Below are 12,328 nucleotides of genomic sequence, written 5' to 3'. Positions count from 1 at the left end.
AGTTCTAGTAACATTTGCTGTGGGTTAATTCAACTTCTTTTCTATGTCTTGGATCTGTTTTTGAGATCCCCCATGAGGATACAGCGCCTTGGATTCTGGATTCTGTCCTTGACAAAGGACCTGGAGAACCACCATGTGAACCTGATCATCCCTTTCCTCATTTTCCTTACTTGATGATACTGTTGTGATAGGATCCAGTTACTATAAAAATCAGTTAAAGATGGTGGAGTGAAACATTTAGTATGAAAATACTCAAATATTAAGAAAGAGTTCCACAAAACTGATTTTCTTTTTGGTTTGTAACAGAAACAAACAATAGCTTGTGATGGCCTATTGCCTAGCGACACAGCTCTAATCATAGTTTACCTGTCGCCCTGTATGTCATCTCTGTATTGACTCAGTCAGTCAGTAACTGCTTGTTTCTGGCTGCCAAGATTAAAGAAAGAATCTGCAGGTGTTGTTGGTGGAAGGCGTCATGTTTGTTTTTTTCATGTAGTCTCCAGGTCTGTACCCACCTTTAGCATATCGTGTGCTTCGGGTGTTAAACTTCTTTCCCATGTGTTATTGCTGTGCCTGTGTTTGTGTGGATTTATGTGTACTGTGTGTGCTGGACCTGTTATGTAACTGTAGACTCTTGGGGATAATTAAGTCAGCAGAAGCAGAATGTACAGTACAGTATACACACACACACAAAACGATCTGTGTTATTTAGAAAACTGGAGGGAATTAAAAAAAAAAAAAAAAACACATGAACACAGGAAAACACACAAAGAGCCTGTTCATACAAAAACAGACATTTTTTGGGTGGGGGGTTCCAATAGATCTTCTACAAGTTCCTGAAATCTTGATGGAAGACTAGTGGATATAGTGTGTGTATATATGCTAAGAATAGATGGCATTTAAACAGTCTATTCAGTACAAATTCAGAAAAGTACATTAAAGTCCAGAAATAACGACAGACCCCCGAAGTAAAATTAGACATTTTATTTTTCTAATTTTTGATCTTTTCTCATGTTCTTCTCAAAAAGAGAAGTATAGCAGTACACTCTTTGTTTCATAGAAAATGAAAAAAACAAAACGACAACCACGACAAAGTTATACATTTTATTTTCCCTTTTTATAATTTGTTTTGTTTTGTATTTTCTTCCCATGTTTCGGAAGAGTAATACCGTCATAGAAAAATACTATATTACATAGAATAGAACTTTACACAATCTGAAAAAAATACACAATATCACCGCATACATTATTAGATGCCCAATCCGGAACCATAATGTGGTTTGATGACACTTGTTAATTCATGTTTTAAGAGGACGTAATGTTAAAATAAAGCAGAAAAACAATACGAATGTAACAGGCCTTTATGCCACAAGCTCTGATGTGATTATCAGAAATGTGAGGCAAAGATTGGAGACAGTCGCACGACCAACTAATCTGCTGATTTGTAAATATGCAACAAGACTTTATTTTCCCTTTGTAGAGTCACAGTTACAGTTGGCTGAAAGTCCAGAATAGAAGTTTAAATTCATGTTTACAGTAATGACTCGTCATTTTGGCTAGCTAGTTAACTGACTTAGTTGGCTAACAGTATCTGGGTTGTAAATTAAGCTAATTGTTAGCTGACTTAGCAGTACAGTCAGTTGGCTAACAGTGTCCGGGTTGTAAATTAAGCTAATTGTTAGCTGACTTAGCAGTACAGTCAGTTGGCTAACAGTATCTGGGTTGTAAATTAAGCTAATTGTTAGCTGACTTAGCAGTACAGTCAGTTGGCTAACAGTGTCCGGGTTGTAAATTAAGCTAATGGTCAGCTGACTAGTACAGTTAGCTAACTGTATCTAGGTTGGAAGCTGAATTAGGTTTTAAGTTAAGCTAATGGTTAGCTGACAAGACTCCAAATTAAAACAATGAATGAATGACTGGCTTACATTACACAATGATAAGTCACTCAGCAGAAACCCCAACATGTGCTCCATCTCCAATGGGAACTTATAAAAACACACAGTAATGTCCTGCTGCCATTAAGAGGAAAGAGGAATGCAGCTCAGTCCCTTTCTCCAGCCTGGTTTTCTTTACTGGTCGAGAGATTTGAACTGGCATCCTCATGGTCAGACACTGGGTTCTTCTTTAAGCTTTAGGCTCATTCCCAGGTCGTGATATAGTGACAGTTTCAGCAAATATTTAGTTTTTATAAAGGTTACCTACTGAAGTTTTAAGATGAACAATAGATAAAAAAAAAATAAAAAAAAATTTAAGTGTGTATTTGACGTGAAAGTGCCTCACTGCAGCTGATGATGTAATAAATGCCAGATTATGTTATAACTTGCCAAACATAATGACATCCGTTTCAATCCGTTTAAATAATAAAAAAAAAAAAAGGTCATAAAATCACGAGCATTTCTCCACCACATTCAAATAATCAGTTACTCATTAATCTGTTACTATAATTTGAAACGATTGCAGTGTCGGTCCTTCGTTGCCACGGTGATTTAATGCTTTTTCATGTTTACATTTTCAACCACGTGACTGTGAACACGCAACTTGTTACATTTATTGCATTAAACACTTTTTTTTGTTTTATTTTCTTAAAAACTTCACCTTCCCGTGGGACTTCTGTTACGGTTCCGGATTGGGCTTTAAACTGACCTTTGACCCAGAAATGCATAGGGAGTATGGATGACCACACATACGTATGTACATACATACATACATACATACATACATACATAAAAACCAACAAAACAATTTAGAAGGCTTTTCTCTTTTTTGTTGCTTTACAAAAACATTTCTATTCTTTTTTTTTTTTGGCCACTTGATATTGCGTAAAAAAACACTCAGACAAGTTTGTTCCGTTGTACATGAAAATACTTACAGTGCATGGTATTCAACAGTGTGCTTCTCTTTTTGTAGTAAGTGCTTGGAGAGAGGTTAAAGTCCCTTTTTTGTTATCTATGACAAACTTGTCTTTCTCTGGTTTTGCTCACAAAAACTGAGTTTATACTGTTTTCAGTCTCTTCAGGGTTTCGCAAACAGCCCTGAAAAATATCACCACTGTACAATGAAATGTACACCACCTGGCTCCCTCTCTGTCTAACACACACACTCATACACACACACACACACACCCACACACACATGCTCACAAGCTCAGTCATGCTCATACATGCTCAAAAGTGGAAAAAAGAAAACACACCCGTCCATTGATACACACATGTAAACACTCATGTATATAGTAACACAGAGAAACCTTGACCCACACATTACGATACAGAGTTGAGCACACACAGCCTCCCTCATTCACACACACACACACACACACACACACACACACACACACAGTGTTCTCTAAGGGTGCAGCTGGATTCTAACTGTATTATGTAACAATGTGAGGAAAGAGCGAGAGACACAGAAACTAAGTGAGAGAGAGAACAGAGGTTGTGATTGTTCCTGTCAGTTTTCCAACCCTTCAGAGGACAAAGGCGATTCTGTCCTCTCTCTCGCTCTCTCTCTCTCACACACACACACACACAACACACACACACACACACACACACACACACACACACACACACTCGCATGTATTATTCCCATATGTTGCATGAATTGTCTCACGTTTCTTGCACACACACCATATTATTAGTTCTCTCTATTGTCACACAGGAACATGTATGAACGTAACCCTCCGACCCGTCTACACTCTTTCTCTCCTGCAGCTGCAGAAGGAAGGGAGCGGCAGCAGCCAGTCTCTCTCCGTTGATCCACTGATAATTGGGGGTGAAGAAAGTTTTGGCAGATATAAGAGAAAATTATGAAAAACAGAAGGTGAAGGAATCTCTGCTGTTACCAAACAGACTGAAAGTTTGTCTTACTACAATACCCACAATCCATAGAGCTGCAAAGTGGGAGGAGCTGTTTGGTGTACCTTGCATTAGCTGTGTCCCAATTTAGGAGCCTCATCCTTCAGGGGACGTGGTCTACAAAGGTGTGGTCCTTCACAGACCGCGAAGGCCGAACCAAAATGAGACGGTCTGGTCTACCGAGGATTTTCGCTTTGCATCACCAGCTGTGCCGGTCGTTGCATCGCAAAGTGTGACTCCTGTCGCCTAGCAACCTTGGCAACACCTAATAAATAGTCCTTGGCTTTAACAGTTGTACTGTTAGCTGTTGAACTGAGCTGAAACCCAATACTTAGATTTAACAGTGTAATCCTCAGGCTCTCTGTCACTGTTGTTTGCCCTCATTACCGGCGTGCAGTGAATCTTGGCGATAGGTCGGTCCACGAAGGATCCACCCTTTGGAGCCTTCGTTGCCCCGTCTTTGAAATGGGACTGTCTAGTTGCGCCGCTGTGACGCACTCGGTCTTTAAATGCTGCCTCTGAATGACGAAGCCCCTGAATTGGGACACAGCTATTGCCTCCAAAGATGAATGGTTGAATGGTCCATGCAAAAGATGAGCAAATGTGTTGGAATATATCTGGTTCTTTGGACATAAAGTCAAAAGTACAAGCCTCGTTACAAAATGTTCCACTGCAATCACACCTCAGTTCAACTTCTGAACTCTCAAGTTTTGGATGAATTCATCAACTATGGCGTTGAGTTTTGTTCTCAACCGCAACAACCAAGAGTTTTGAATTTGATGCAGCTCCAACTTGCTCTTCTGTTTGGCTTTGTCCTTAAAGCAATAGCAACAAAGGCTCATGGGTATTGTAGTATTAGGAACAATCTGCCAAACTAAACTGACTTACAAAACATGATTTCTCAGAAATGATTAAAAGAGGTGGGTAATACTAAGGATATCAGAAAAAACACTTCACTGCCCCTTCAACTTCACAACTCCATATATATATATATATATATATATATATATGTTGAAAGAGTTATTGGTTGCTGTCATCATTCCTCTGTATCCTGGCTGTAAAGTGACGATCCCTCCCTAAAGCGACTGTACCAAAGTCTGTACTAACGTAATTAAGTACAAAATTTACTGACGCATGTACATGCACATCATAAATAAAACCAAACACCCAGAAACACAAACAAAGGTTAAGACAAATACACAATGACACACACACAAACACACACATACACACATACAAACTGCACTGCATTCTGGCCCTCCTCTTTAAGAATGTGTGTGTGTGTGTGTGTGACTTTCTTTAACAGCTCTGTGCTTCATCAGCTCCTGATGAATTTTATCTGCCTGTTTGCAGACGATGTCATTAACTATGTTCGTGATCTCTGAGCTGTGACAGGGCCGGTCTTCTCTACAAAGCCAAACAGCAGTAACAGTAAGTATTCGTGGTTGATACACAGACATCATCTGAAGGTGCTGTGTGTAGCATTTTAAACACAACTGGGAAAATTAGTTGTCATAGCAACAGTTAACGCACGGGGAGTTTGGATTACCTGTGAATTTTGTTGCTTCCTAGAGAAAAGAGGATGTTACTTGCTTTACTTTGCTTGTTTTTCACAATGGTGAGCTAAAGAGATGTGAGATAGGTGCGACTAATGACCTACCTGTGTATGTAGTCATAGAATAATGTACACTCAATATCAATAATGCTAAACATGCTTAGTTATGCTTGTAAATTTTAGCGTACTTGCTAGTTTTAAGAGCAAAAGCTTTAATATTAAATTGCATTTTGCAGGAAATAGCGTTGTTGCTGATGCTGCCAACCTTTGCTAAGAGGCTACCGTTGCTATTACCTGTGGCTCTTCAGTTCTGTTGAGTCAGCACTGGCTTTAAGTGTTGATGTTTCCTGCCCTGGTGAAAAATCTGATGAGCGCCAGTGGTTATTACAAATGTACCTTATATAATACATTTATGGTTTACTGTAACAATTAACAATGTTGGATAAACATGTTCATATCAGCTTCTCCAGACAGTCACAAGCTTTAGATGTGTTTGTTTTTGAGGAACAAGGCTTTACTTGAGACCATCCTCATGTAAGCAGCAGGTTATTATGACATCATAGTTAAGTTTTGTTGCTAGGCGACATCTAGTGGTCGTAGTAATGATGACAGGAGCAAAGGGAAAAGTGTCGGTGACGTGGTATAAAGAGAGACAGAGTCCTCGTCAGGAGGAGGTTGTGTTCGATTCTCATCTGAAAGTAGCAGTTTATGTTGTTTCTATTATCCATGACCGTTCGTTGTCATTACTGTAACCATGACAACAAAGTTCATCTAATGTTGAGTAACTACTTATTGTAATTCAAATCACCATCTTTTCCTTAACCTAACCAGGACATGACAGTTATTATAGTAACCACGGTTAAGAAGGTAGGTACGCTGCACACGGTACAGTCTGAGTGTTTATTATTGTAACCATGACAACCAAGGTCTGGTACGCTGGTATGCTACACACAGCACCTTCAATGCATAAATAGGTGTTATTGGTGATCATGCTGAACCTCAACCCCAGTCATGATCTCGATACAGTAGCTACTGCTCTCTGACTCTATGAGCCCGGCGCTCTCGGACGGACCGGGTGTCTCTCTCAGCAGGCGGCAAAAAGAGGAAAAACAAAAAACAAAAAAGGGTCAAAAATCTCTCGATGTTGCGGGACGATGTTCTTCTGATGGCAACACAGTTTTCTCCGGGGGGCGTCTCCACGAGCACAGCTGCCCAAATGTGTTGCAGCAAAAAGTCGCCTTCGTTGCCCTCAGGAGACGAGAGCAGTCCCTTCCCTTCAACCGTTTACACTCAACCAAAAAATGTTTGGCAGTTGTGATGACATCACTGTCATCACCTTGTAATGATGTCACAAATTCAGATTATAATTATTATCATTATTAATATTATTCTAAACCACAGCGTGCTGAGCTCATGATGTGCAGTGGTGTCAGGTACAGAAGTGCGGCCTCGTGCGACAGCTGGACAAAGAGCTAAACGTGACCTTTTTCCTGGGAGCAGCAGACTCTTAGCAGCAATATGGACTTCTACAACGGCTACATCTGTACAGACCACAGCCAGACACAATATAAAAGACAGCTCCTTCATGAACAGGTGAGTATGTTCCGCTGAGTCTCGTTAGCGTTTCTTAAAACAAATAAAATCTGAAAACCTGAGCGAGGCGATTTCTGTTTTCATCGATTCAGCTTCACTTGAAATCTCAATATTGTGTAATAAGGCAGATCCTTCTGGAGCCGTCACTGGAAATTTCTATAAACCTGCGGCCTGGCGTTAAAAAACAGCTGAAATGACCTCACTCAAATTACAGATTTTTATTCATTTGTTCTAAGTGAAAAAACAAGAGTCAGATTAAATGGCTGGTTAAAGTGCCAAGTTAGTGAGTCTGCAGTTCAACCCGGTGTAAATGGGAGGGGCATGCAAGTGTTTATGTGTGTGTGTGTGTGTGTGTGTGTGTGTGTGTGTGTGTGTGTGTGTGTGTTACTGGAGGAGTCTTGTGTTTAAGTAGAATTATTGCAAGCCGATGGAGTGTATGTGTGTGTGTGTGTGTGTATTTGGGCCAGTCCAGTAGATATAAGTTTATACTTCATCACCACTTATAGGAAGTCTCCTGCCTGAGTGTGACAGAGTGAATGCATGTGTGTGTGTGTGTGTGTGTCTGTGTGTGTGTGTGTGTGTGTGTGTGTGTGTGTGTGTGTTACAGGTCTAATGGGTGGTCTAAAGTGTTGTTATTGTCCTCTGGTTCATCGTTGGCCAGTGGGTTGCGGCTGATGACCAGCTCCAGTCTGTCTCCGGCCTCCGTGATGAGAGGCACCGCCAGGCAGCAGTCAAAGTCCCTCGTCCTCACGTGGTTCACCTGGACAGAGACGGAGACACACAGACGATGAATGATCTGGTGAACGTTGCTGCTGCTGGTCCAGGCCTGCAGCTAACTGACAAAGAAAGAAACCATCTACTTAAAAGATCATTCCTGATTACAAATTAGGTCTTTTTTGTCAGCCTCATAAAAACAGATTCAGGGTTTCATACATCACAAACCTGTGGAACCAATCCTGTCAACTTGTGGGGACGGGGGGGCGGGACTAAATACACCTGAAACCTTTTCAGTACAGAGAGAGAGAGTTAGCACAAGCGCAACCGCTAACACTGTGTCAGCCACTGCTAGTTACAAGCTAACAAACAACATAAACAAATAAAAGATGCTAACTATGCTAAGGGGTTCTGAAAAGATGCTAACTAGCTAATGGTTCTGACCCGTCTGCTAGTCTCTGGTTCTGGTCTCAGACTCCTCCTCTGAGTCTGGGTCTGACTGAGGCTCAAACATGTGACTGAGTCTCTCTGATGTTTCCTCCTCTCACCATCTTGATGCTCTCTGCTCTCTCACCTGTCCACCTGGAGCCAGCAGGTGGTGGGCGGGGCTTAAGGCCTGATCCAGGTTTCTCAACCAGGAGGTAAGAGGAGATGAAAACCATGTTAAACTAAAGATGAATCTCATATCTTAAGTTTCAGACCCACAGATGTCACCCTGCTTATGCTCTGCCAAGGTTACTGAGGTAACCTAGGTTACAGCAGCCATCTTTGCTTCTTCTTTTGGCTCTTCCAGCCATCAATCTGCTCTTCAGCAAAGGTTCAGTGACTAAACTGATTTGATTTCACTCTCTTGTTAAGTCTTTCCATAAGGACTGTGTTCTACGTCGTGGTCCTGATAAGGATTACATCAAACATTAAATCTGTCCTTTCATCGTCACCTGCAGGATCCTGTCGTAGGGCTTGAGTCCGGCTCGGTCGGCCGGCCCGTCAGGTCTGATCATGTTGACGTAGACGCCCTTCTCCAGGAAACCGTCCGACACGCTGAAGCCGAAGTCGTCGCTCTCTGGATCCTTTATCACTGTGACCTAAACAGAGGGAAAACACAAGGACACGAGGCTGGTTTGATGAAATTACTTAACTCAGTTTAGTTTGATACAAGTTTTAACATGAAGAGAGAAGCCTAATGCATTTATCTACCTAAAAGACACAGGTTGTGCTCAAGGGCCCTGACAAAAACAAGCTAACGCTAACTGACTAATGGTGTCGCATCATGTGACCTAATGTTTTCTGTCGCATCTGAACAGCTGGCGTCCGGTTGATCACATAAATGGAATTGATTAATCAGTAGTCTGTGCTCTCATACAGGAAACATCACATAAAGACAAACAGGCCGTCCGCTCTCATGTCACAGTCAAACTGATTGAACAGTCTCATCACGTCACAGAGTTCAGAGCGTCTGATGAAAAGAATAACGGAGAGAAGTTTAGCTCTGTTGTTTGTCCACAGGCTCAGCTGAGCATGAAAAGGCACAGGCTGCAGTAACAGAGTAAAACCACTGTTTCAGTTGGATTAACAGCAGGTCACACATCTCTTATCCACAGTTCACATGATGAAGCAGCTAAAATGGCCGACGCACCACAACAAACACGGACGGCTGAGCGCAGATGTTGAATATTAGTTTGATGTGTCGAGGCTCCGGAAATGTGAATCTAAACTTTATTTTTGACATTTGACTTTGAACAACTTTAAAAAATCCTTGTTTTCTTGAAATTCAACTGCATGGACCTTTTTAATTTCACATAGAACAAAATGTAATACCTGCTTAACCATCACATTGTCCAAAGTAAGAAAGTATGATGGAAAATCAGTCGGTTCGATAAGGTCCAGAAATATTGATTATCATTATCATCATTTTATGTTTTTCATCACTTCCCTGCAGAACATAATAATTTGTAATGATTTACCCTGTAACACCAAATGAGACGTACACGTGTTGGAAATGATTTCGACATGTGATTGTTGAAATGCAAGTTTACGTCAGAAAGGTTAAATCCCTTTTCCATAATGGATAAAAACGTTTTTAAAGCCGTGGTTGAGACGGTGGCTGACAAGCTGAGTGAGGGGAGTGAGTACAGCAGTTACCGGGATGGAAGAAACAAAGACAACGACATAGAAGATTCAGACACAGAGTACTAACCAGCTAGTCAAGGTTCAGGGTGAGAGACATGTTGGAGGATGAGGAGGATTTCATTGAGTAAGATTCACCTGATGCAACGCTGTCACTCAAACCTTTATTTTTCAGCCTCTGAAGCAATATGCAACCTAAACAACCTCAAAGGCAAAGCCAGTGATATACAATAAAAGTCAAAGGTTTAAGGTCTCATACAGTTTTTATTTCATGTCTCTATCTGCTTCACAGGCTGAGAAATAAAGGTTTTAGTGAACGTCAAGGTTTTAGGTTTTAGAGGGAGACTCCGGTCTGAATGGGTTAAATGGATGATATCTGGAACTGGATGAGAAAACACAAAAACATTCAATAACTATCATGACATTAAAATATTTAAGACCTGTGTAAATGAAATGTAAGACTTTTTAAATACTCTAAGCTGAGTTCCAGGCGTTTAAAGACTGTTGCAGAAACACTGAAACTCGTTTAAATGCACGAGAGGCCGCTCCGAAAAACGACCACCATTCAACACAGTGTCACTGAGGGATAAATGTAAAATGGATGTTTTTACAGTTGGTAATGAGAGCCAGATGTTCTGCTCAGAGCTGTGGGTTAACAAAAAGCTGAAAAGGCAGTGTATGATGTCTGAATATTGCATGATCTTTTAATGAGGCACCATTTAAAGGCTGTAGCACTCTGGCTGTTGGCCAACGAGCCCATCAGTAAAACAGCCAAGAGTTTCTCTGTAATGTATTTTCTTCTTATGCGTTTCTCAGTCCGGGTCTGGGCTCTACATGTTCGTGCAGACCCTCGTATGAAGTCATGATTATAAATCCACAGGAGGGTGAAGACATGTAGTCGACAGCGTAACAGTCGCCTGAGGGGGTTGGGCCTCTGTGATGTACATCCTATACCGTGTTACATAACGGCCTGCCCAGTGGAAACATGGCTTTTTAAACCTTTTTTCACAGAAAGCATTTACTACATGTCGCAGCAGGAAAAACACAGGTGTTGTAGAAGCAGAAGGAAAGTCATGTTGCTGTTTTTGAGATGAACTCACTTTGTGCAGCTCCAGAGGCGTCGGTGACAGAATCCCCTGCATCTCCTCCTTGATCCGACGGGACTCCCACGTTCTCTCCGACACTCTCAACGAGGCCTTGGGCTTGGGCTCGTGGTGCAGGAGAGGGGACTGGTTGTCCTGGTGGAGGTGGGCTTCCTGGTTGAAGTGGGCCTCCTGGTGCAGGTGGGCGTCTGGGTGGAATTGATGAAGTATTAAAGGCTGTTTCAACAAGACTTTAGTTAACAGCACTCAGAGGTGTAATATAATAGTACTTATACTTTGTTACAGTACTTTTGGGAGTATTTGTACTTTGTTAACTTTCACTTTTACTCCACTACAATTTCAAAATAAACGTAGACTCTTGCTCTGATACATTTCCCCTACGCACCTTTGTTACTACAAAATAAAATCAGAAGAGATTTGGTGGCGTAACGATGTTGGAACAGTATCATGAGTAGTTGAGTTTCTTCAGACTGCCACTTCACCAGAAACCCAATTTGTTATAACGTGTGTGTAGAATAATCCTAACCCTGACTAATTCGCTACGTAGCGCTGAAACGAAATCAACCCGTCAACCCTCTGATGCGACACATAGGACTGTCTCTTTAAATAACGCCCCTAAGGCAGCAGGCGTTCTGGGCTTACCTACCTTTGTCGCCACGGTTACTATAGTATACAACAGTGATGGCTTGGTTAGGTTTAGGAAAAGATGGGGGTTTGGGATAAAATAAGTACTTCCTCCAATAACCCGCCATATTTGTGAGAAATATTTTCTCATCTTGGACTGAAAGATCGTTCGTACCTGATGAAGCGCCTCTTATGCTGCGCCACCTAAAGAAACTCCCAGTCTAATCTCATACACATTGATGTAACATTGCTGAATATATTTGAATCACAGATGTAACATTTACCACTTAATTTCATCGGAATCAATACAAAGCAAAACTCTTTAAGACAGAGAATTTAGAAGTTCAGTGTCTTATTTTAGCTTTATTTCCCTTTGTCAGTTGTTTATTAGGAGCCTGGACAAACAACCACCTTTGGTTCCGTCCCATCTACCACTGACCTTGGTGGAGTTGTGCCTCTTCGTGCAGGTGGGCCTCCTCGTGCAGATGAGCCCCCTGGTGGAGCAGGTTCCCCTGGTGCAGGAGAGAGTTTCTCCGCAAGGGGCTCATCCTGCTGTGGCTCAGTATGGGCTCAGCTGGAGGCTTGTTGACGCCGTCTACGCCCAGACTGATGGCCGTGCCTGTCATGATGGACGCCTGCACCAACAAATACACAAACATTTTAAGTTTTGTTTTGGCTGTTGTTGTTAAGTTTAGGTTAAAAAATGCTAACGTTAAAGTGATAGTTGTGGTTATTAGACATGGGACTGTGTGAGGTCG

General features: G+C 41.6%; 1 protein-coding gene across 8 annotated transcripts in view; it reads right to left on the bottom strand.

Annotated features, from left to right (window-relative positions):
* Positions 1 to 969: 969 nt before the first annotated feature.
* Positions 970 to 12,328, bottom strand: part of LOC130182388 (glutamate receptor-interacting protein 2-like) — a 172,338-nt gene continuing 160,979 nt past the window's right edge. For all 8 annotated transcript variants that reach the window (XM_056397299.1, XM_056397284.1, XM_056397292.1 and 5 more), the window contains 4 exons: positions 12,010 to 12,205; positions 10,944 to 11,134; positions 8,655 to 8,801; positions 970 to 7,762 (listed from right to left, as the gene is read on the bottom strand). In XM_056397299.1, coding sequence (XP_056253274.1) covers positions 7,604 to 7,762; positions 8,655 to 8,801; positions 10,944 to 11,134; positions 12,010 to 12,205 — 693 coding nt within the window. In that variant the 3' untranslated portion in view covers positions 970 to 7,603. The remainder of the gene's footprint in view (positions 7,763 to 8,654; positions 8,802 to 10,943; positions 11,135 to 12,009; positions 12,206 to 12,328) is intronic.

The sequence above is a fragment of the Seriola aureovittata genome, chromosome 2 (assembly GCF_021018895.1).
Source record: "Seriola aureovittata isolate HTS-2021-v1 ecotype China chromosome 2, ASM2101889v1, whole genome shotgun sequence".
In the NCBI taxonomy this organism is placed as follows: Eukaryota; Metazoa; Chordata; class Actinopteri; order Carangiformes; family Carangidae; genus Seriola; species Seriola aureovittata.
Note: the sequence above shows the minus strand (reverse complement) of the source record. Positions and strands in the feature narration are given on the sequence as shown.